This window comes from Lagopus leucura, unplaced genomic scaffold, assembly GCF_019238085.1.
Source record: "Lagopus leucura isolate 7727_CA_CO unplaced genomic scaffold, USGS_WTPT01 Super-Scaffold_774, whole genome shotgun sequence".
In the NCBI taxonomy this organism is placed as follows: domain Eukaryota; kingdom Metazoa; phylum Chordata; class Aves; order Galliformes; family Phasianidae; genus Lagopus; species Lagopus leucura.
In genome coordinates this window covers 5,107,819-5,131,700 of record NW_024962258.1, presented here as the reverse complement: position 1 = coordinate 5,131,700, position 23,882 = coordinate 5,107,819, and the positions used below count along the sequence as shown (strand labels likewise).

The 23,882-nt window shown below is 40.3% G+C and overlaps 1 protein-coding gene across 1 annotated transcript in view; it reads right to left on the bottom strand.

Moving 5' to 3' along the window:
- LIX1 (limb and CNS expressed 1) overlaps positions 1 to 23,882 on the bottom strand; it is a 37,166-nt gene that overhangs the window by 6,610 nt on the left and 6,674 nt on the right. The window contains exons 2-4 of the mRNA XM_042864972.1: positions 16,351 to 16,511; positions 9,026 to 9,166; positions 6,151 to 6,246 (exon numbers count right to left, since the gene is read on the bottom strand). Of these exons, the coding sequence (XP_042720906.1) occupies positions 6,151 to 6,246; positions 9,026 to 9,166; positions 16,351 to 16,511 (398 nt within the window). The remainder of the gene's footprint in view (positions 1 to 6,150; positions 6,247 to 9,025; positions 9,167 to 16,350; positions 16,512 to 23,882) is intronic.

The following is a 23,882-nucleotide window of genomic DNA, read 5'->3' as shown; positions in this document are numbered from 1 at the left end:
TGCAGTGATCCCACTATCTGCTCCATCCCCCAGGAACAATGGCAAAGAATTGGGGGATGTAGGGCAGTGGTATAAGGCCCCTTCTCGGTCATGCAGGTGTGCCATCCCGGTGAGTCCCCAGCACGCCCCATCTGCCCCTGTGAAACAGGTTCAGTGCTCTGCAGGGTCAACTGGACAGTGGTGGTGATGATGGCTCTCCCCAGTTGGTGGTGCACCCCAAGTCTGACCAGTCTTTGCCTAGCATTAAAACTTCATTGACCAGGAAAAAATGACAGGTCATTGTTATTGGTGACACTCTGCTGAAGGGAGCAGAAGGGCCAATATGTAGACCAAACCCTCTACACAGGGAGCTCTGCTGCCTCCCAGGAGCCTGGGTTAAGGACACGAGGAAGACACTTCCTTCCCTAGTCCAGCCCACTCATTACTATCCCTTGCTGTTGTTTCAGGTTGTTAGTGATGATTTAGGCAGAACTTCCCTAAGGATGCTGAAAAAGGATTTCAGAGCCTTGGGGAGGCAGGTAAAGGGTTCAGGAGCACAAGTTGTGTTCTCCTCTATCCCTCCAGCTATAGGGAATAATGAGGGACTCGATATAATGGGCCAACGGATCAATATCTGGCTCAGAGCTTGGTGTGCCCGGCAGGGGTTTGGGTTTTTTGACCTTAGCTCTGTTTACATAAGACTGAGCCAGCTAGTGGCTGATAGGAGTAGCTTCTCCCACCGGTCGAGAGGGGTCTTTGGACAGGACTTGGCTAGGTTCCTTCAGAGGGCTTTAAACTAGGTACGAAGGGAGGTGGGGGTGTAACTGGGGTCACTAATACAGAGTCTGAATGTAACGTTCCTGTGCTTGCAGGAGAAGGATGTGCTTGTAAGACTCCATGGTCTTGTGCCTTGGTGGAAGAGGAGGATGACTCACCCCTTTGTAGGAAGAACACAAGGGCAGGTGTGAGGCTGGTGGCTGTGGAAACACCTGAGTGTGGTCATGAGGGTACCAGGGTTACTGCCACTTGCAAGGAGACCAAGCTCAGGTGTCTTTATACTAATGCACACAGCATGGGTAATAAACAAGAGGAACTGGAGGCCGTTGTGTGTTCGGAAAGTTATGATATAGTTGCCATCACGGAAATTTGGTGGAACGACTCCCACAGCTGGAATGCAGTGATGGAGGGCTACTGGCTTTTCAAAAGACACAGGCTGGGTAGGAAAGGTGGTGGTGTAGCTCTCTATGTTAAAAAAGACTATGAATGTGTGGAAATTAATAATGTTGATGATAGGGTTGAGAGCATATGAATCAGAATAAAAGCAAAGGCCAACAAGACTGACATTATTGTGGGAGTCTGCTACAGGCCACCCACCCAGGATGAAGAGATGGATGAGATGCTCTATAAACAGTTGGATGAGGTCTCCAGGTCACTCCCCCTTGTTCTGGTGGGGGACTTCAACTTCCCAGACATCTGCTGGAACTATAAAACAGCTGACAGGGAAAGTTCTGGAGGTTCCTAAAGTGTGTGGGAGATAACTTCCTGACACAGCTGGTGAGGGAGCCGACGAGAAGAAGCAATATTCTGGACCTGCTGTTTGTTAACAGAAAAGGTCCGGTGGGGGATGTAAAGGTTGGAGGCTGTCTGGGGCAAAGTGATCATGTGAGATGCTAGATTTCTGTATCCTTGTTGAACAATGGAGGGGAGTCAGCAGAACTGCCACCTTGGACTTCCGGAGGGCGGACTTCAACCTCTTTAGGACCATGTTTGAGAGGGTCCCTTGGAAGTTAGTTTTGGAGAGCGTGGGAGCCCAGGAAGGCTGGGAATATTTTAAGGAAATTGTTTTAAAGGTGCAGCACCTGACCATCCCCATGTCACGGAAGACGAGCCGATGGGCAAGGAGGCCAGGCTAGGTGAACAGAGACCTTCGGCTGAAACTCAAGAACAAAAGGAAAGTTTATGGTCTCTGGAAGAGTGGGCAAGCCTCTTATGATGATTACAGGTATGTAGTGAAGCTGTGCAGGGAGAAAATTAGAAAAGCCAAAGTGCAGTTAGAACTGAGCTTGGCCACTAAGGAAAAGGAAAACAGTAAACGCTTTTATAAACACATTAATAGCAAAAGGAAGGCTAGGGAGAATCTCCATCCCTTGTTGGATGCCGAGAGCAACCTGGTCACCAAGGACAGGGATAAGGCTGAGGTACTTAATGACTTCTTTGCCTCAGTCATTAATAGTAAGACTTGTTACTCCCTGGGAACACAGCCCCTTGCGCTGGTAGATAGGGATGGGGAACAGAATAAGCCCTTCATGATCCGTGACAAGATAGATTTGGACCTTCTGCAAAAGCTGGATGCTTACACATCCATGGGACCAGATGCACCCTAGAGTGCTGAGGGAGTTGACAGATGTGAATGCCAAGCCACTCTCCATCGTTTTTCAGCAGTCCTGGCTAACCGGGGATGTCCCGGTGGATTGGAAACTGGCAAATGTGATGCCCATCTTCTAAAAAGGCTGGAAAGATGATCCTGGTAGCTACAGGCCTATCAGTCTCACCTCGGTGCCCGAGAAGATTACAGAACGAATAATCTTGGGAGCCATCATGGACCAATTAAAGGTCCAACCCCAGTCAGCATAGGTTTACGAACAGTAGATCCTGTCGGACAAATCTGATTTTATTCTATGACAAGGTAATCTGCTTAGTGGATGAGGGTCAGGCTGTCAATGTGGTCTACCTGGACTTCAGTAAGGCCTTTGACACTATCCCCCATAACATTCTCATGGAGAAGCTGGCTGCCCATGGTTTGAATGGGTGTACACTCCACTGGGTGAAGCACTGGCTGGATGGTGGGCCCAAAGAGTCAATGGAGTTGGATTTAGTTGGTGGCCGGTCACGAGCGGTGTCCCCCAAGGCTCAGTACTGGGGCCACTTCTGTTTAACATCTTCATTGATGAGGGAATTCAGTGCACCCTCAGTAAGTTTGCAGATGACACCAAGTTGGGAGGGACTGTTGATCTGCCAGAGGGGAGATGGGCACTGCAGAGGGACCTGGACAGACTGGATCGATGGGTCAAGGTTAACGGCATGAGTTTCAATAAGACTAAGTGTCGGGTCCTGCATTTTGGTCACAACAACCCCAGGCAACCCTACAGGCTTGGGGAGGTGTGGCTGGAAGGCTGCCTGATGGAAAGTGACCTTGGTGCTCTGATGGACAGTCAGCTGAACATGAGCCAGCAGTGTGCCCTGGTGGCCAAGAAAGCCAATGTCATCATGGCTTGTATCAGAAATGGTGTGGTGAGCAGGACTAGGGAAGTCATCCTGCCCCTGTACTCAGCACTGGTGAGGCCTCACCTCAAGTACTGTGTTCAGTTTTGGGCACCTCAGTAGAGAAAGGACATGGAGGTACTGGAGCTGGTCCAGAGAAGGGCAACAAGGCTTGTGAAGGGCTTGGAAAATCAGCCCTATGAGGAGAGGCTGAGGGAGCTGGGGGTGTTTAGTCTGGGGAAGAGGCGGCTGAGGGGAGACCTTATTACTTTTTTCCAGTACCTGAAAGGTGGTTATAGTGAGAGCAGGGTTGGTCTCTTCTCATTGGTGACAGGTGACAAGACAAGGGGAAATGGCCTCAAGTTGCACCAAGGTAAGTTTAGGTTGGATGTTAGGAAACACTTCTTTATAGAAGGGGTGGTTAAACATTGGAATAGGCTCCTCAGGGAGGTGGTTGAGTCACCATCCCTGGATGTGTTTAAGAGCCGTTTGGATGTGGTGCTCAGAGATATAATTTAGCAGAGAGTTGTTAGAGTTAGGGTACTATGGTTAGGCTGCAGTTGGACTTGATGATCCTTGAGGTCCCTTCCAACCTGAGTAATTCTGTGATTCTATGATTCTTTTATAAACTTGGCTACATTATTAGTTTTTGCTTATGCAGGAGACTGCTTGTATTACAATGAATTTTATATACACTTGAGATGGACATAATGAGTAGACAGAGGAAGTGGTCTTGTAAAGAAAGTAAGAGCACACAAATTAACTCTGCACAATCTCACATTTCAGACCGAGACACCAGGAGCAGTATACCTGGTGGTGTTGACCTAATGTCTTGAATACAGCTGTACTTCATTCATAGTAAGGATCATAATTTGATGGTGTGGGAAATGATGTATGATTTTTGCATAAGTAATAGAATGTTGCACCCAAGGGACATACCTCAGAACCTGTGATACAAGATAATTTTCTGTCTGTGGACAGATAAATGGAGAGTGTGGCTGGCATGTTAATTTGTGTGCGCTCCTCCCTTGGGGAGATTGTGGGGGTGAATTAGGAATGACCAAAGATAAGGACTGTAAGACATACATCTGCACCCAGGACTCTGCAAGAAGAGACAAACTTATCTGGCAAGACATATGGCAGAAGGTACTGGCCTGGTCACTATTTCATGAATTCCGCTTACTTGGAGAAACAAAGACAGATGGACTTTGTCAACTACCAAGGACTGTGCATGAAGAATGTGAACCTGGCAGCAGGGGAGGAACTCAGTGTTGAGATCTAGGAGATAGAAAAGCTTGTTTTTCTTACAGCAGGCACGCTAGCTTGCAGAATGCCTGCCATTGTAATCACGAATTAAAACTTTTCACAAGAGAGCTGGCCTCCAAAAAAGTTATTTGAATTATTTCTCACAATTAATGAAAATAACTTCTTTTTTTACTACATGTAAAGATTTTGTGCAAGAAAATTCATTATGTCATTATAAACAGGTACTCTTTAACCCAAGATCTGACCTAAATATTCAGTTCTTTACATCTATCTCTTTACTTATTGCCTCTTCTTTACCTCAGGAAACAAAAACAAAATAAATCAACATACAAGCCCAAAATGCAAAGTCCCCAAAGCATCTTTAAAGATGGTCGTTTCTGAAATTCCATTCCTGGATGAAGTGCATCTTGAGAGAAGAAGGCATAAGATCAGACTTCAGAATTACATAACTTTGGCCCCAGCAAGTCTCCTGAAAGTTTATCATCTTGAGTGCAGTATCTATGACGTTAAGTAAATATCATAGATACTGTGACATTACCTATGACATTAAGTAAATAGGGCAGCTTTTCCCTGATGACACTTTTCTCACTCTTTGTTAGATGTGCCACTGTGAGGTGCTACTTACAGCTCAGCCAAAACATGTAGGTTTCTGGAAACATGCAGTTCAAAAAAGGCATGCTCTAGAAATATTCAGACTATTTTCCTGAATTTGTTCCCTACTTCACACATCTGAAACCTACACACAACTGCACCTTGATTGCACTCAGAAGATGAAGCAGAATGGTACCCATAACACACAGCACTTATGCCCAGTTAACTTGTGCTATTCATCAATAAAAATAAAAACCCTACAGCATATTGTAGGCAGTTGAAGTCTATACGACATCACATCAATCAATTCACAGTTAGTCAAATGTAAGAAAAATAAACTCAAAAATATGTGGGTCTACTTTGGTGCCTAGATTTTAGAAATTAGAAGGTTTTACACATCATTTGGTAATTTTGTTAGTAGTTCAGAATATGAGTTCTGAAGTGTTGAATCAAACTTCTTTCAACTGGAATTAATTTTAGAAAGGTTCTGACAGAGGGCCAGAACTGGTCACCACACCTTTGAAATGACTGTCATTACAAGAATATTTGACCTTCAACATATTACGTTAGACAGTGTGTGGCAATTCAGTCACCCATGTTCAGTACAGTACTTTCAGATTTTCTTTTGAATACCAGTGCAGGAAGTCAAGTGCTCACTTGTCAGGATGTACCAACCCAGTATAAGGTCAGTGATCACGGTATTTTCTCCAGTAATGTAGATTCAGTGTGACATTTTTTATTAGGATATGGAATCAAAAAGGCCATATTACCATACATGAATTTTAGGCTCAGCACTGTGCAGATAATATTTCAGGGCATGTAATCAGCTGGAAGGGACACTACTCTTTGCTAATACTGCAGACATGTTGTTGACACTTGACTTACTGTAGTGCAGTTTTGAAGTTAACCTTTGGACATTCAGATTTGGTCTAAATCCAGTTTTCTCTCATGCTCTATGGTCTCAGCATGCCTCAGATGCAATGAATTCTATTTGAAATTAGTCTTTAAGTTTCTTCACTCAGAGGTGAATAATGTAGAACCCACTTCTTATACCTGAAATTCCAGCATTGTCTTTCCAATGTTAGACTCCAGCATGTAATGATAAGCTCCAATACTAGTGCTGGGGTCATCAGCATCCTTCAGGTTACCCTTTGGGAAGAAACAAGAGAATGTGATTAGAAAGGAAGTAGTTGATTTATGGTTGTATACTTTATAGTCAATAACATGTCTTAATACTGCTAACCCAAGACATTTTTAACGCCCCTCTATTTCTTTCCCCAGCAAACAATTTGGGAGCCTGTTTCTGTAAATCACAATTACCATAGAAACTACTCATTTTATCAATATTTAGTGTACTATCTGATTGTCAAATGAGAGTGCTGAAGTGCTTAGTGACACACTGATTGCTGAAAGGAGGAAACATGTGGGATTAACCAGAAGTGCTTTAGTATTTGATTTGCAGTAAGCAGTTAGCACTCAAAAGGCTTCCTTAGCTAATACCCCCATGGTCTTCCTACTGACATTTCTCAAATCACTCTCCTGCTGATACATTTTTAGTCAGTTTAACTGATGTACTTCCTTGTAGGTCTTGTAGGTATGATTCTGACATTACCTTCTTAAAAGCTCCTTTTTATCTATCCGCACAGCCACTAGACTGATTATTTGTGTGCAGTTTTTCTGTCTTGGTGCTTGCTACAGCTCAGATACTTTGCAAAATATCTCAACACTGTAATGCAGAGGAAATAAGACCCTTGCCTGTGCCCAGCAGAAAAGGAGAAGTAGAAGGATGATTTATAGAGCAGGAGAAAGTTCCAGGAAAACAATTTTACAGAGCTCATTAAATGCTTTGAGATATTTTCTAACCATCCCCCCCGTTCCCCCCCCCCCCCCCCCAAAAAAAAAAAAAAAAAAAAAAAAAATGTTATTGTAAAGAAGATGGAGAAAAATGCAATCTGGAATTATCAGTTTCTTTATAAAAAGGAAAATTATATAGGCAAAGTTATCTGATCTGGAGCTCTAACAAAATCTTCTTTCAGGTGTAAGAATGGAAAGAAATATGACCTGAGAAAGGCAAGAAGGGGAAGCAATTTTTTACTGTTCTGCCCAGACTTGTTTATCTCTTCTAAGTCAAAAAGATATAATACTCTCCAGCTTCAATATAAATTGACTGTAATGGGACTATAATGACAGACTAGAGTTTTGAAGCAAGTTTTGGCTTATGAACTGGAGCAGTACCCCCTGAGCACTTCTAAAATAAACTGGCAGTGGTTAGTAGCTCAGCAGCATACAATAATTTTATGTCAAGACCTGCTTCTCTTTACCTAATCTTTGCTGTCCCAGTGCACTATTAATGGGAGAGCCTACCTCCTGATCTCTGTGTGGTGTTTGTCCATCTAAAGTCATAATTGTTTGAGATGAATCAACAAAACGTTCCTTCAGTTAAATCAATTCTGTCTAGTTCCAGGTATTTCAGAAACACTTACTCCTGGTTCAACAAACCTGACAGTGCAGGTTTTGCATCTCATAAAGTGTACATTTAGTAATGAGTACACTCAATAAAGTGCAGCTATGGGCAATGCTAATAATACAATCCATAGTTTTACATTCACTTTTTCAGTAGAATTCAAAAGCTGCATTAATTACCCAGATACAGGAAGGGGCTGAGTTTTGTCTCTTTCATAGAATCACAGAATGATAGAATGGCCAGGGTTGAAAATGATCACAATGATCATCTAGTTTCAACCCCACTGCTATGTGCAGGGCCACCAACCACCAGATCAGGCTGCCCAGAGTCACATCCAGCCTGAATGCCTCCAAGGATGGGGCATCCACAACTTCCCTGGGCAACCTGTAAGCTCCTTTTTAGGGGAAAACCTAGAAAAAGGAACGTGAGATAATTTTGGACAGATTCCTTTGCATAACCCCAGGTGTTCAATGGCAACTTCAGAAAGTTAAACAGATTTCTACCCAATATGGTTCCACTGAACTGAAAGAAAATTTATGGCTTTTGAATGTTGTAGCATTAACACAATGCTGTTGAAATATTTATGCTGGCTTTTAAATATCCCTAAGGAAATCCAGGCAGAACTCTGTGAAGCATATAACCTTTTAGCTCAAAAATTTCCATAAAAGTGATAAATTACTGAAGTCAAAAACTCCCTTTAAATTTCATACACAAATAAATCATGTTCTATTTTTCCTCACTTCTATGGATTTTTGTCCCTCTGTAATGTATAAAATTCTCAGTACTGTAAAAGAAAACCATTCTTTCATCTATAAAACAGATACAGACTAGACCTCCTTATGCTCATCTGTTTCTACATCCCTTCCCAAATATATCCTGTAAGGGAGTACACTCAGCAGGAGAGCACTGCAGATTATCTAAAAAGAAATCCAGAAGAAAATAGTGTTATTTCCAAAATTTAAAAAATCTCTTCCACACTTCTTATCAGAAATATCTTTTGCTAGCAGAAAAGAAATTCAATTAAACTTTCCTTAACTCACAATACATGTCTTTTAGCAAAGCAGTACTTTCATTCCTAAGGATTTAGAGCATTCTGAAATGATATTTGCTATGTAGTAGTGTTCTGAACTATAAATATTTTATCTAGGTATAAACTAAAAAAAATAAAATAAAAAAATTAAAAAATTGCAGTGAGCTTTAAGGACTAACACAACTTTAAAAAACTGATGCTTTAATTCCTAATTTAGTAATTTTAATAAAATCGATAATCTTTATTACTACAAAGGTGAAAAAACAGTAAGACCTTGACTTTTGTCAACTGGTGGAAAATCTACTAGCAGAGAATCATAATCTTGTATCTTCTATTCATTAATACCATTCACGTGTGCTCTTTTTGCTCACTGATAGTTAGCAGGCATTTTATCTACAAGATCATATGATTCCCCCCTGATTTTTTTTACTTACACTTGTTGAAGAAACAGCCTCCTGAACACTTTCCATGATGAATTCCTTCGTGATTCTGCGGCAGGGCAATTCATTGAAGAGAGAGTTGATCAGAGCCACTTTTGCAGCATCTCGCCTTGCCTCTGCTCTGCTTAAGCAGCTCTATAAAAGCACATAAGCAGTTTTACAGGTCTCAGATGAAACCTTTATTTCCCACTGCATTTCTTATGTGCGTTTTTTTGCCTCTCAAAGCAAATTAGAGTTAAAATATATTATTTATACTATTAATAATTGCTTTTATCATAAAATCTGACTTCTGAGAACCAACATTTTAATTGGGAAGTAGCTTTGCCAGAAATCTTCATAAAAATTACTGGTTTAAGTAAACATTAATTTATCAAAATTCTTTAACTTTTGTAACCTTCAATTGGATTTTTTAATAGTTACTGCAAACATTAATTTGCTGCTTAGCATACTTTCTAGCAACAGCCAAGCTGGGAGTGAATTAAGTTTACAAAGTATTTTGCAGTGAAAATGCATCCTAAATGTTTTCTTTTTTTTTCTTTTCTTTTTTTTTTCTTCAAAATCAACCATAATTTAACATCCAGAAGTAGAGTGACACCTCTGATTTCCCAGTGATGCTATCCTATGCCTCTTTTGAACCAAATATTCTACGAATTTTGTGGAGACTCTGGACAGTGGAAAGGAGGAACTTGAAAATAAAGTTGTTTGCCCTGCTTTGCTGCATAGCTGCATGAACTGCCAGTGCTGACATCTGCTGTCCTCTCACAGCTAACAGAGGGTCTACTCTTGGCCTTCAGAAGTTTCAGTTGAAGACTACTTATCTGGTTTTGTAATAGAGCATGAAAATTTCTTAGCTCTCAACAAGCAAACAATGCACTCATATTTTTAATAAAATCAGGCTTTTACTCACTTTGGAGGCAATGGAGATTCCTAAACATGAGCTGTATGGCATGACCTGGACAAAATGTTATGCTTCTGGTTTTGTCTAAACACAGGAAACTTACCTTATCTTGCCTCCCGTGTTACATATGTCACCAGGGCTCACCCACATTCCCCACATCAAGCTCAGGATTTTAACTTTATCACAGCTTTTACAAGACACAGTTGTATGCCACAGACAGTGAAAAGTAGAGACGAAAGCACCAGCCATGCTTGAGCTTCAGGAACTACAGGGAATGGATTGTATGAATGGAGTCCATATGATCTTAGAAGATGAACTGCACCCCAAGCTTTTGAGAAGGCTTAAAAAAATGCCTTGAAAGATTTATGTCAACCTGCCTGAACGGTGAAACTCTTTTCAAATCTCAAATCTGGCTAACAGCATGGCAATCAAGATAGAGACAGAGAGCAGATGTTCTGTGCACTACCTGCTGAATCAGCTATGGCCATTCAGTGATGCTACAATGAAAAGCAATCATCCTCAAACTTTGATTTGTCCGTTCTTTTGGCTCTGCCTCTGAACCTCACAGTAATTTATAAGGAATGGTATAATATTAGATTTTACTGTAATAATAATTATATAAAAAATACTAGTCTTTCTAAACAACTAATTGACATATGATTTCCGCTCTCTTAATACAGAATGAAGTGTTACTAATACAACCAAGTCAATGCATCACTGTGTTCCTCTCCTACATTTTGCACAGAGTGAAATGACAGGGCAAGTCAGAACCTGCCAGGGCTTACCAAGAACAAAGCCATCTTAATAGAGACTTGCTGAATAAAATTTTACTAGACGTGAAAGAAGACCAAATTTTAAAATTGCCTGAGTACATTTCAGATAGCAAGAAACATTAACATATTTAGAATTTCAACATCTAATTTTCTTCATGGCGAGTACGCTGTGCCGCACTTGAGGAATTTATCTTACTTAAACTGGTACATTAGCTAGTCATTCATCTTAGTTTGCAATGTCTGATATGACAGAATGATCTCTTGTGGTCCCTTCCAACCCCTGTCATTCTGCCACTCTGTGAAATGCATACCTTTCGTGTTCGTTTACAGCAGCATCTGCAGATTCTTCCATGGTCTTTTTTATTTCCTTCTCCAGGCCTAAAGGTATTCAGTATCTGGCACAATCGGTTTAACTCTACCAGGTTGTTACTATGCATTTTGATAAGAAGTGCAAATACGCTGGGAGACTTCTAAATAATATAGTAACTGGTTGTGATCAAGAAAACTGCTGATTTTTGACATGCAATGAAAATGGAAGCATAGTTCTCTGAAACAAGTAATTTTCATTAAAATATGTAAATAAATTACAAAATGCTTATCTTTTAATCAGGTAGAACATTTTTCATTATAAAAACCAATTTACCCTACCTTTTAAAAAGCCATTTTAAATAATTTTTTTCTTCCAAAAAATGTGATTTTTAGTATGAAATTAAGTTTGTATTTCATTTCAGTTTTTCCTGTCATGCTCTTTCAGAAGCTGGGGTCTTTATGAAAATGTAAAATATCTAACCCTTTTACATCCCTTTCAAGCTGCTCAGGTCAAATGTTTCAACACTGTGTATTTTTCCTTCATTATGTTTAAAGATTCTTTTGCAAGTTGCATGTGATTTTGTTCTGTAAAATTCTAAGAACTTAGATTTCTATGTGCTTTCAACAATAAATGTTATAATCTAAACCAAGCCAAACAATTTGGATTTAAACCATCTTTGTGCAGATGAAATCCAGTTAAAATGAGAGATAAAAGAAAACCATTCATTTTTAAGTAATACCAGCAAAGCAGCAGATCAAAGAGTCTTTATATATTTATAAGCAAATGGTTAGTTTTGAAAGATCAAGAGATTTACAAATCTGGAAGAAGGGAAAGATTCTTAACATTTAACTAAATATAATGGAAGCTATAAAAACTTGAACATAAATGGAAATCATATTTTAAAGTGTTGACATATGACTTTTCTCTGTGATGTTTTTTCCCTTTATTTTTTTCCTCCCAATCCTGAAAAAATGACTAAAATGGCACAATCTTGATGTAGTTTCTCAAAAGACAAAGGTATTAATTAAGGGTATAGGATCTTTGTCTCTGGTTTACAGAGAAGTCTGGTATTATATGAAGTTGAATTTGTGTTGGGAATTGCAGAAGAGGTCTCTGACAGTCATTGAGTGGGATAGAGAGGGCAATGTCTGCTGCACTGTAGTGGTGCAATATACAGTGGAATACTGGTAGCCATGTCCTCTCTTCAACATGCTGCGTTTCAGCAGTTTTGATGTTTGTAGCTGGAAAAGGTAACAAAGCTGTACTCTTCGTCTCCAGAGGAAAGAGGAGGTGTTGATCCAAGGCACAATGAAGAAGGTTCATCCTGCTTTTACAGACATGCTGGAAACAGGGAAAGTAAACCTTAGCTCTTTATCTTAGAGATGATAGCTCTTTGTTCTCAGTAGGTGAAACTGTCGGAAAAGCACAGACATTTCATTATAGCCTGTTTCTACTTGCTGAGAATGGCTTGAAAGCAGCCCTGAGGAGAAGGATTTGAGGATGTCAGTTGATGAGATTCAACATGAGTCAGCAAAGTGTGCTTGCAGCCCAGAAGGCTGACTGTATTCTGGCTTGCATCAAGAGGAGCGTGGGTAATTCTGTCCCTCAACTCTGCTCACTGAGACCCCATTGTACTGTGTCCAGTTCTGGTACCCCCAACACAAGGACATGAAGGGTGCAAAGGACGGCCACGAAGATGACCAGAGGTTGGAGCACCTTCCTGCGAGGACAGTAAGAGGGCTGCGTTCTTCAGCCTGGAGAAGACTCCAGGAGGACCTTTATAGCGGCCTTTCTGTACCTGAAGGGGGCCTACAAGAAAACTGGGGAGGAGCTTTTTATAAGGGCATGTAGAGACAGGACAAGGAGAAATAGTTTTAAACTGGAAGAGGACAGATTTAGACTTGTTATTAGGAAGAAATTCCTTACTTTGAAGTTGGAACAGGTTGCCCAGAGATGTTGTGGATGCCCCCTCCCTGGTAGCATTCAAGGCCAGGTTGGATGGAGCTCTGAGCAGCCTGGTCTAGAGGGAGGTGTCCCTGCCTATAGCAGGGGTTTGAAACTAGGTGTCTTATAGGTCCATTCCAACCCAAACCATTTTACAATTCTTTGGTTACAAATGCTACATTTTTTATACCATCTAACTGCTCTGTCTTGCTCCATAATCACTGTACAGCACACAACTATATACAATCTAGAAACATCTACTGTAAGATCAGGGAGTACTGATCTTTTTGATTTTAAACAGTTGACTTCTGGTCCTTGTGAAAATGCTTAACAAGAATTGAACTGAGTCTTTAAGCTAGTAACATCACATGGACTGAAGAAAACAGAGGAAATATTAAACTAATTATTCACTTTTATAAATACATATTTTAGAGAAGGCTGTAACCTGGAGCTGTAGTGGGAAGCTGGTGCTTTATGCAATTACTAAGCCTCTTGGTTGCCCAGCTTTATTTTTTCTTCTATCAATATACCAAGAAGCAACATTCCCATTGTTCACCCTGCCTCATGAGTCAGACAGAATTTGTGCTGTGTATTGAGTGCTGAATATTTGTCACGGATTTGACCAGATCAATCGATGTCCGTGACAGGGGCGACAGGCCTCTGCCCTCCCCCCCCCACCCCAGTCCCACAAAATGGGAAGGAAGGAAGGGAGGAAAAGAACAGCGGCAATAATCTATGGAGGAAAACTTATTTTACTATAATATCGGAATACAAGATAACACAATAGATACAATTTAATTGCAATTGAGATTAATAAATCAGACAAGATGAGAGAGAGAGAGTTCCCGGGACCGATTCAAACCTGAAAAGCTTGGAACGGCCAGGAAAGCACCCTCCAGCACCCACTGCCAGGCAGCAAGAGAGCGCCCCCCCCACCCGGAAGGGTCAGATCCCGTGACTTCTGTAATGTACAGGGATAGGTAGCTGGGATTGGGGCAGTGACACTTTAATGTCCCGTACACTACATGATGTTTTGATGTGGAATACTGAAACCCAAAAACAAAAAAACAAAAACAAAAAACATAGAACCATGACAATATTGAAGGAAATAACTTGTGCTCTTTTTACTTCTAGTAAAATTAGTACCTGTACTACTAATTTAAAACTTGTAGCAGTTTTGATAGTATTAATATTGTTGTGACCACAGTAGTCTATGGCGTAACTAAGAGAATATTCATTAGATAGTGACTTTCTATTTAATCAATTAAACTTTTATGGAGTGGGAAAAAAAGTTTTTATTTCACATAGGTGTTTATGTTATAGTCCTACAGATTCAAAACATTCTAATGCACTCAAAATCTGATAATCATTTTTTGCTCCCAGCGATATTACATTGTCTAATAAGAGATATTACCATTTCTTATAAAGCATACTTTGACTAACAGTAGCAAGGAAACGCCAGCATGTATATGAGCAAATAATAACTTGATATTTGAATTGTCAATTCAGGGATTTTTCAGTGCTTCTATCCTTGGTTAGCTACAAACACATTGTTCAAGAGAAGAGATCATCATTGTTGTAGATGATCTCACTTAGAAAGATAAAAGCCGGGATTGACTTGCAAGCACTTTTCACTGCATTTATAAAATCAAAGTATTCTACATATTTCCTTTCTGGAATTAAAAACAAAAACATCTGCTAAAGCCAGGAGCAGTTTCATGCCTGAGTTCAGCAAGAGGGGAAACAAGAAGCTGATCAGATGGGCCTTATGTTGGTCCCTTTATCATAACTGAAAATTATTGCAATTTACAGGGTCAGTCATGGCTTGTGATTCCAGAACAAAAATGGAAAAGAAGGTATTTAAAATGCTTAAGTAAATTAACAGGTTTTTGGACTGTGAAGTGCCATGAAGTATATATCATGTAACACATACCTGCGTGTCTTTAGGCAGGAGAAAGGATTATTTTTGAGAAGAGTTGTGCAGAGACATTTGCAGTGTTTTACTATGCTGTGTTACTTGCTGTTATTTAGTGATGTAAATACATCTACAAAGTTCTAAGCAATGTGAAAATTGAGAGCCTTTATAACTATAAATTAAGACATTGGCAATTAATTAATATATTGTTCTAATGCTATTTACGTGAAAGCATGAACAGAACCAATCTCTTAATGTCCCAAAAGCACATAATGCAACATTCAGTTTCCAAACTGTTCTTTCGTTCTGTTCAGCAGAGAGGCTAAAGTACTGTAATCCGAAAGACATGTGCATGTCATTCAAATTGGTTAAAATACTTCAATTAACAGCAGTTATGTCTGGTTCTAGATCCTAATGGATTACATCTACACATTACACACCAATGAACAAGCATTTTGTGATATTGAGGTGCTTTTGTACTGGCCCTTACAGAGAGGACAGATTGGTGGTAGGCATCAGAAGGTTATTAGGGATATGTACACAGGCTGGCCATAGAGTAACAAACAGCATTGTCTTTGCAATTAGTTTTTAGTGACTTCTTCCTTGCCTTTTCTAAAAAAAAAAAAAAAAAAAAAAGGAAGAAGAAGGATGGCTATATTTAGAAATACATTCTGGATGCATGTAGTGAAAAAAGAGGGAGTTTGGAAGAGTCAACTAAAATTGCAACTGATCTTGTCCTAGGTATTTGGTTGTTGAAGATCTCAAGATGAATCGTTGAAACTTTCTGTGTAGGCCCAACTTCCACATCCTAAGTAGATGAATCATAATATCAGTGCCTGTGGAATTCATGCTTAAGATGTTATTTATTGAAAGGAAGATAGAGGATAGAGTGCTTTACAAGGTAACCTTCCTCCTTCTGGAGACATCAAATTTAGTTCCAATGTTGTTTTTCATTGCAAGAGAAACCTGATGTGGTCCTGGTTAGATTTGATCCCTGTTTTTTATATGTTAGCACAGTGTTAGCATGAGTAGGATGGTGCATGTTATGGGGACACACTGCTACAGTGAGAAGTATCTTCACATTGAATAAAAAAATGAAATACAAAGCTATTTCTCCCTCATATCAGATTTTATTGTTTCCTCAGGGAAAGAAAGAACACAAATTTTGGTCTTAGATTTAACCGGCAAACATTTGAATTACACATAATGTTCTCTGTTGTTGGTTATTTTTTTTTTTAGAAAACAGAAATGAGGTTGGTAAAATCATTCCATGCCCAATTAATTCCCAGAACTGTGCTATTTTCTTTCAGCTAGTTTGTCTAGCTCTGAAATCACTGAGATATGGGACAGTGCTAGGCTGGAAGAGTCAGGTATGGAACTGCAATACTATGTTATAGAAATAGTTGCCCTGTATATTCCATAGCAAAACTCTTTTCAGAAAAAAATGTCCCCTGACAAAGATTGGAAGCTGACACTTACCTGAAAGTTACCAAAGCAACTTCCTCCAGGCAAGGTAACATAACTCACAAATGGTGGGCCCAGGCTGCTCAGTGACTCATACACAATGATGCCTTCACTTGGAAGTACAGCCGACTTCTGTTTGCTTTCCCAGAACTCCTGCAATATTGCTACAACATTCACTGCCAAAGACAAAAAAATCTGAATGTAAGATGCAGCACAAGTCCTTGATTCTTAGTGTTTTCTATGTTACACAAGAAATGCAGATTTATGAAGCTGAATCTTTATAAATCATTATTAATATAAAAGCTTTCACCAGTAGTTCCTGCTGGCATGACAGTGTAATTGTGTTCCAGAGCCATAGGCTGTGGGCCTGCAGGGATTACAGGCTGCTATTGGTCATTCATTCCAGGTCAGCAGCATTGGTTTTTTTGCGACAGCATGTTGGGACTCTGATTCCATAGCAGGAGTGGAGCTGTTCACTTTCAAACAAGAGAAAATGTTATACTTTAATTTCTTTTTACCCATTCACAAAAAGATCTCATGTAGTTACCCAGAGCAAGTATTGTAATTGTTACCATAAAACCAATTGATAACAGTTCGTGCAGGAATCAGTGGCATTCAAAAGATAAATGAGGACAGAGATAATTTTCCTTCTTAGCTTTCCCCTTTCTTCATCCAGCCTGAGCTGGCTGGTGGTGGAAGAAAGGAAAGGGAAACCATTTTGAGACAGGAGACGGTGGTGGCAGTTCCCATGCAAACTACAGATGGAGCATTGCTCTTTCTTGCAAGAGGAGCTGTGTGATCTCCAATTTTGTTGTCGCTTGTTTCTGTGCTTGGCAGCAGCACTGTTCTGATGTGCCGTAGCTGTCCTGGGCCAGGAGACGGACAGAGGAACAGAGTTTGTTCATCACCAGCTCTCCCTGATGTGCTCAGGAGGTGAGAATGTGCATACAGCGCACTGAGCATGGGGAGGTGCGGGGCAGCAGCTGGAGCACAGCACTGATTTCCAACAGTGTCACGGGATGGCTCCCATGTACTCTGGTGTTCTGTTAAAGCTTTGGGATGTTGGTATACCATGTGGAAGAGGGCTACCTGCATAGAAATATTTGTAAAAGGAAGCATGCTGGATAACTGTCTGTCATGTGCAGATGAACTTGGAGAAAGATTGAAACAGAGAGAATCTCTTAATCATGGAAACAGAGTTCTGCTTTTCTGAATTATTCCCTTCTTGACAATAAGGGGGGTATGTTATGCTATTGTTGATTTCTGAAAATCAGTACTTGGCAATACAGAGGAAATAAGCAATCTTCTATAATTGGTGAGCCTGCTTCTACACTATGAAGGGTAGTTACAAATGTGAGAGAAAAACTGGGAGTCAATGCTCAGTAGCAGAGACTGCAGGAGGGGATCCACCTATTCAAGAAGTGCTTCAGATACTCTCTGGCAGTGAGTGTCTCATTGATGTCAATGTCTGGATGTTTGCTACGAGGTCTCTTGCTCCACAGAGCATGCACACAGACATTGGATAGCAATCTAATTTAAACCCCACTAAGTAAAAGCTGATATTTAAACATAAATTTCATGAATTTTCAAGCTTTAAAACTGACAATTTAGTAGAAGCTGCCATTACAATAAGGAATGGGTTTAGACACATTCAGTCCTGCATTGGTTCTGACATATATAGCAACAGAAAGCTATTCAAGCTATTCAAACTTCAAGAACACCTCTGGTTTAGGAAATTGCAATTGTCCAAGAGTGCAGTCATTACAAATTACAAATTACATAATCCAAAGACCACAGAAATAACAAGTACAGTGGTGTACTGTGGTACACCTGTGGTACCTGTGGTACTTCTACTTGCCTTGTCACTAAGCCTGTATGCTACAACTTTTGTTAAAAATAAAAACTTTTGTTAAAAATAAAAAATAATTGATTTCAGCCACATAATCATGAGATTGAATGTTATGCAGCTGACAAATGAATGGATGTTAGTTTCCTGTTTAGCTGAAACTACTGACTATTTTAAGAACATGTATGCTGCAATAGGCAAAGCCACACAGGGAAGTTCCAGGCAATACTGATCCATTTTTATTCAGTCCAAGTCCCAAAATTGTAATGTGCTAGCCACACTTAATAGGAATGATGCGTAAATGCCATGCTTCTGCTTCCTACCAGAACACAACTGTGGTCTAAGTGGTCCATACTGGAAACAGAAGGCATTCAGGCAGTTTCACGCCAGCAGTAGCAATAGACAGCCTCCTGAACTGTAGTGTGTGTATGATACTTCTTTCTCTTCTGCTGTCAATTCTACAGCAATTATAAAAGTTCAGAGTAAAAACTTCGTTTTAATTCCCACTCTACTTTGTGACTTTGAGAGTAACTGAACACTTGGACAGCCTGCATTTCTTGCTTGACAGAAAGTTCTCACTCCTCTGCAAATTTGAGATTCAAAAAACTTTTCAAGCACTATAGAGAAGTACATCTTTTTACTGCAGTACACCAATGGAAATGAGGAACTTTCCCTCCTTTTTGCTGAAACAAAACACCTTCTGCCGTTGCAAACTGTACAGATAAAGCAATATTTTACCAGAGGGCTACGAAGCAATGAGTACCTTATTATAGGTTACACTGATACGATTAACACTGAAGCAGCAGCTGAGAAGTAATACTTCTGATTAGAATTAATGTCTGTCAAATTAGCAAGCTATGCAGCTATCCAGCACTGGATAACGCGTGTTGTAATGAAGAGAGTAAGGATAAAACCTAGTTGAGATGCGAGGCTGGTAATGGGAATACGTGGAGATGCTTATCTAGTGGCAGAATCTCAAACTACCACTTTCTGCTGCTTTTTTTTTCAGCCCCATTCAAAGCCAGCACCTCAAAACTCTGATGAGGGTGAAGTTGTATCAGGTTAAACTACAGAATGTGGCCACAACACCAAAGTGTCATCACACAGGTTTTTTTTGTTTTGTTTTGTTTTGTTTTGTTTTGTCCAGAATTCTTTATGTTTTGATTTAGTTCAGCTTATTTAAATCTATTGTGTAGCTTTAATCAGTACATTTATTGTCATGAGGTTAAACCAGCGTATCCATTTCAAATACATAATTAAAGCAATTTCAGAAATGCTTTTTTTTATATATAAGCCTAAATATGTTGTCCTCAAGTTCATACATGACGTTATGTAGTAGTGGTCTACTAAAAACACATTTGTTTTTATGCCTAACAAACACTATTTTCATTATGTATCATGTTGATTTGCTGTAATTTAAGATGAAAAAAATGCTTACATGCATTCAAGTGTGCAATTAATTGTGCCTTGTTGCTCTTCTTGAGATAATACCATGATTACTAATATTGTATTAAGATTTCCCAGGATCCGTTTTTCCTTTAATAGTGTCTTTTTTTTTTTTTTTTAAGATTCCAAGAAGAATGTTGTTTGATCATTGTGTTTTGCATCCAGTGTGCTTTGAGTCTAATAAGGCATTGTAGAAAAAAGTGAGAACTGTCAGAAGCAGTAGCAGTATATAAATGAAACAGCAAGATTTGCCTTTACCTGGGAGGCTTAACAAAACACAACTCAGTAATTTACAATTTACTGTCAAAGATCATTCTCATTCTTGTAATTGGTTCTTGAATTTTGAAAGACAATTATGAAGTGACTGAGTTTTTAAGATAATGACTGTAGTATTTATATGCACTGACAACCAACTTTTTTCATGATTAAATCCTTGGTTCTTTAAAAGATATTATTTTGTACATTGTCAGTTGCTGCAATTAGTTAACAGTTTGGACTGAAACGAAGGCAAAGCCAAGTCTCCCCCATAAAAACAGACAATGTTTTATCCATTTTATCCCTACCCTCCTGATCTTTCTTAATTAGCAGTTCAGGACGCTTGTAGCACGGGTCCCTTGGGAGTCACTCCTTAAGGGTAAGGGGGTCCAGGAAGCCTGGATGCTCCTCAAGATGGAAATCTTAAAGGTGCAAGAACAGGCTGTCCCTGAATGCTGCAAGGCAAACTGTAGGAGAAGACCAGTGTGGATGAACCAGGAGCTACTGTCGAAACTCTGGAAGAAATAAGAGAGTCTAGATCCTCTGGAAGAAGGGACAGGCTACTTGGGGAGATTAACAGGAAGTTGCTATGGTATGCAGGGAGGAAGTTAGGAGGGCAAAAGCCCAACTTGAACTCAGATTGCCCACTGCAGGAATTTTTATAAATATATCAATGGTAAGAGAAGAACCAGGAGGAATTTCCATCCTTTACTTGATGCAGCAGGGAATGTGACCACTGAGGATAAGAAGACTGAGGTCCTCAACGCCTTGTTTATATCTGCCTTTAATAGGCAGATCAGTTATACTCGGGGCACTTTACACCCTGATCTGAAAGTCTGGGATGCTATGCAGAATATATTCCCAGTGATTCAGGTGGAGACACTTAGAGAGTTTCTCTTCCATCCGGACTGTCACAAGTCCACGGGACAGGACAGACTTCATTCTAGGGTGCTGAGGGAGCTGCCGAGCGTGTTTGCCAAGCTGTTCTCTACCATTTAACAGCACTCCTGGTTATCTGAAGAGGTCCAGAGGATTGGAGGATTGCCGGTGTGACTCCCACCTACAAGAAGGGCCGTAAGGAAGATCCGGGCAACAACAGGCCTGTCAGCCTGACCTCGGTACCAGGGAACGTTATGGAGCAAATCATCTTGGGTGAGATCACAAGGCATGTGCGTGGCGTCCAGGGGATCAGCCACACAGGTTCATGAAAGGCAGGTCGTGCTTGACCAACCTCATCTCCTTCTATGACTGGGTAACCAGCCTGGTAGACAAGGGGAAGGCTGTTGATGTAGTCTACCTAGACTTCAGCAAAGCCTTTGACATGGACCTGCACAGTATTCTTCTGGGGAACCTGGCCTCTGCTCCTAGGCAACAAACAGGACCTGAAGAAATGGCCACAAGTTGTACTAGAGGAGGTTTAGATTAGACAACCTTGTGATTCTATGATTTACGATGCTGACTGTAATGTACTGTAATGAAGTGAGAAGATCACTCCTTTCCTCTTCTGTGCTTTCTAAGTAGCCTGGAAATTTCTTGTCCAGGGACTGAGCATTGTGGCAGGTGATAGCATTGCGGCTGTCCTGTAGTGCAAATCTTGGTAGTTTGCTTGAAGCTTTCATAGACTACAAAGGTAGGCTTTTTGGCTTTTTTTTTTTTTTTTTTTTTTTTTTTTTGAAGAGGCTACTTGGAAGCTCTGGTTCTGCAGAAATACATGGGTTGTTCTGCTGCATTTACCCTAAATGAACTCTGAGCTTTTTCCACTTTTCAGAAATGCTGTTTTATGTGAGCCAGATTTGGAAGAGGATTAAATGATAACACGTATCATACAACATAGCACTATTTTGCAGTCAATTTCTCATTGAGTAGGAAATGTCTTACTTCTGCTCATGGAAGTTTTGGGGTCAAATTCTCAATTAAGTGGGAAACAGAACTCTTGGACTTGAATTACATAAGTTTGCATCAAACTGATGCCATAATGAAAAAAAAAAGAATTGTTTCCAATCTTCTGTGGATTGCTGCTAAAAAAACTAGCTACGCACTATCCTCAGTCAAGGCAAACAAACACACAATAAACAGCATACTGCCATGACTGAGAGGGCAGGAGCCAAGTACCTCTGCTGCTAATACAGAACGGAGTCATAGACTGGACAACATTTTGCTGCTGAGAGAGTAGAATATAAAGAATGCACACAAGATAACCACCTACTTTGTCATTTTAAAACTCAAAACAGCTGTTTCTGAAAGTCCTTTTAACTGCTTTTGTGGATTTAATTTAATATGTGAATGCAAAGGAAAAATACAAGCATTCTGAATAAGAGAAATACGTAATACAAAATCTATTAAAAAAGATTCTTCAGAGAGAGGCTAGTAAAGTTGTCTTACATGTCTTAAATCAAGCTACGGCACATAATCAGTGAAACCATATCATTTAAACAAAGTTCATAAGTTACAAGTGCACCTTTCTGCAGCTGCAGCCTATTATGGCTTGTAACTTAATGCACACATCTTAGGGAAGCTGTTAAATTGAGCTCAGGCTAGCAAACAGTACTGGTTAAATCTGTAGAAAAAAGGTCAGCAACTGAAGTGGGAGCCAGCTGTTTTTTGATGGAAGGATTTCTTGCATCTCTTTTGATTCATTTTGCACATTTTCATATTAATAATCAGATAGCTTTGGGGAAGAAAATGTTGCAAATGTGATTAGGCAACATCAGTTAGATTTTCCATTATGTTGTTGTACACTTACCAGCTGTTATGCATTACCAAGTTAGCAGTGATTACATTAGGATATACTGATTCCCATGCTGTAATTTCTATTCTCTATTTCTATTCTGTCCTATGTTGATGTAGTATGAAGAGAATAAGCCTCAAATCCCTACAAAAACAGAATGAAACCAGGCATATGCCAAGAAAGCAAACAGCATCCTGGTTTGCATCAGAAACACCGTTGCCAGCAGGAACAGGGCAGTGATTGTTCTCCTGTACTCAGCTCTGGTGAGACCGCGCCTCGAGTACTGTGTCCAGTTTTGGGCCCCTCACTGCAAGAAAGACATTGAGGCCCTGGAACGTGTTCAAAGGAGGGCAACAAAGCTGGTGAGGGGTCTGGAACACAGGCCATATGAGGAGAGGCTGAAGGAGCTGGGAATGTTCAGCCTGGAGAAGAGGAGGCTCAGGGGAGACCTCATTGCTCTCTATAACTTCCTGAAGGGAGGTTGTAGTGAGCTGGGGGTCGGCCTCTTCTCTCATGTAACTGGTGATAGAACTGGAGGGAATGGCTTCAAGCTGTGCCAGGGGAGATTTAGGCTGGATGTTAGGAAATATTATTTTTTCTGAAAGAGTGGTCAGGCACTGGAATGGGCTGCCCAGGGAGGTGGTGGAGTCAACGACCCTGGAGGTGCTCCAGGAGTGTCTGGATTTTGTGTTGAGGCACATGGTTTAGTGAGAACTATTGGTGATTAGATTGAATGGTTGGATGGATGATGTAGGTCTTTTCCAACGTTGGTGATTCTATGATTCTGTGATACTATTAAAAAAATATCATCATGTAGGAAGTACTAACAATATGCTGAGGAGCTTTCAGGGAACTTTTCCCTTCTCCATGAGGGACTTGTGTGCAAGATGAGTGGACTAAACTAGCTGTGGACTGCTAAGTAGAAAAACAGCAAGAAATAGTTTCAGGAAAAGATCTTATTGCGTCTGCTGACAATGAATACTTTACATCCTCCATTCACTGGCAGTTCCTAGAAGACTTCAAAGATTTGGGAAAAGAACAAAATTAAATAAATCATATGGACAGGCTCCTCAAAGGAGTCATTTTTAAGGTGCTGTCAAATAGTGGAAGAGAGTGTTGGAGGTAAGATGCTCAGAGAACGGTGTAGGTTGACTAGGTGCTTCACGGGTTGCTAGCTTAGCCCCTTGGCACAGTCAACTTAGATGCAATCAGAGGAAAGGAAGGGTGGCAACTGGGAAGGTCTTACTGATGCCACTTTTGGGATGAGGCAAG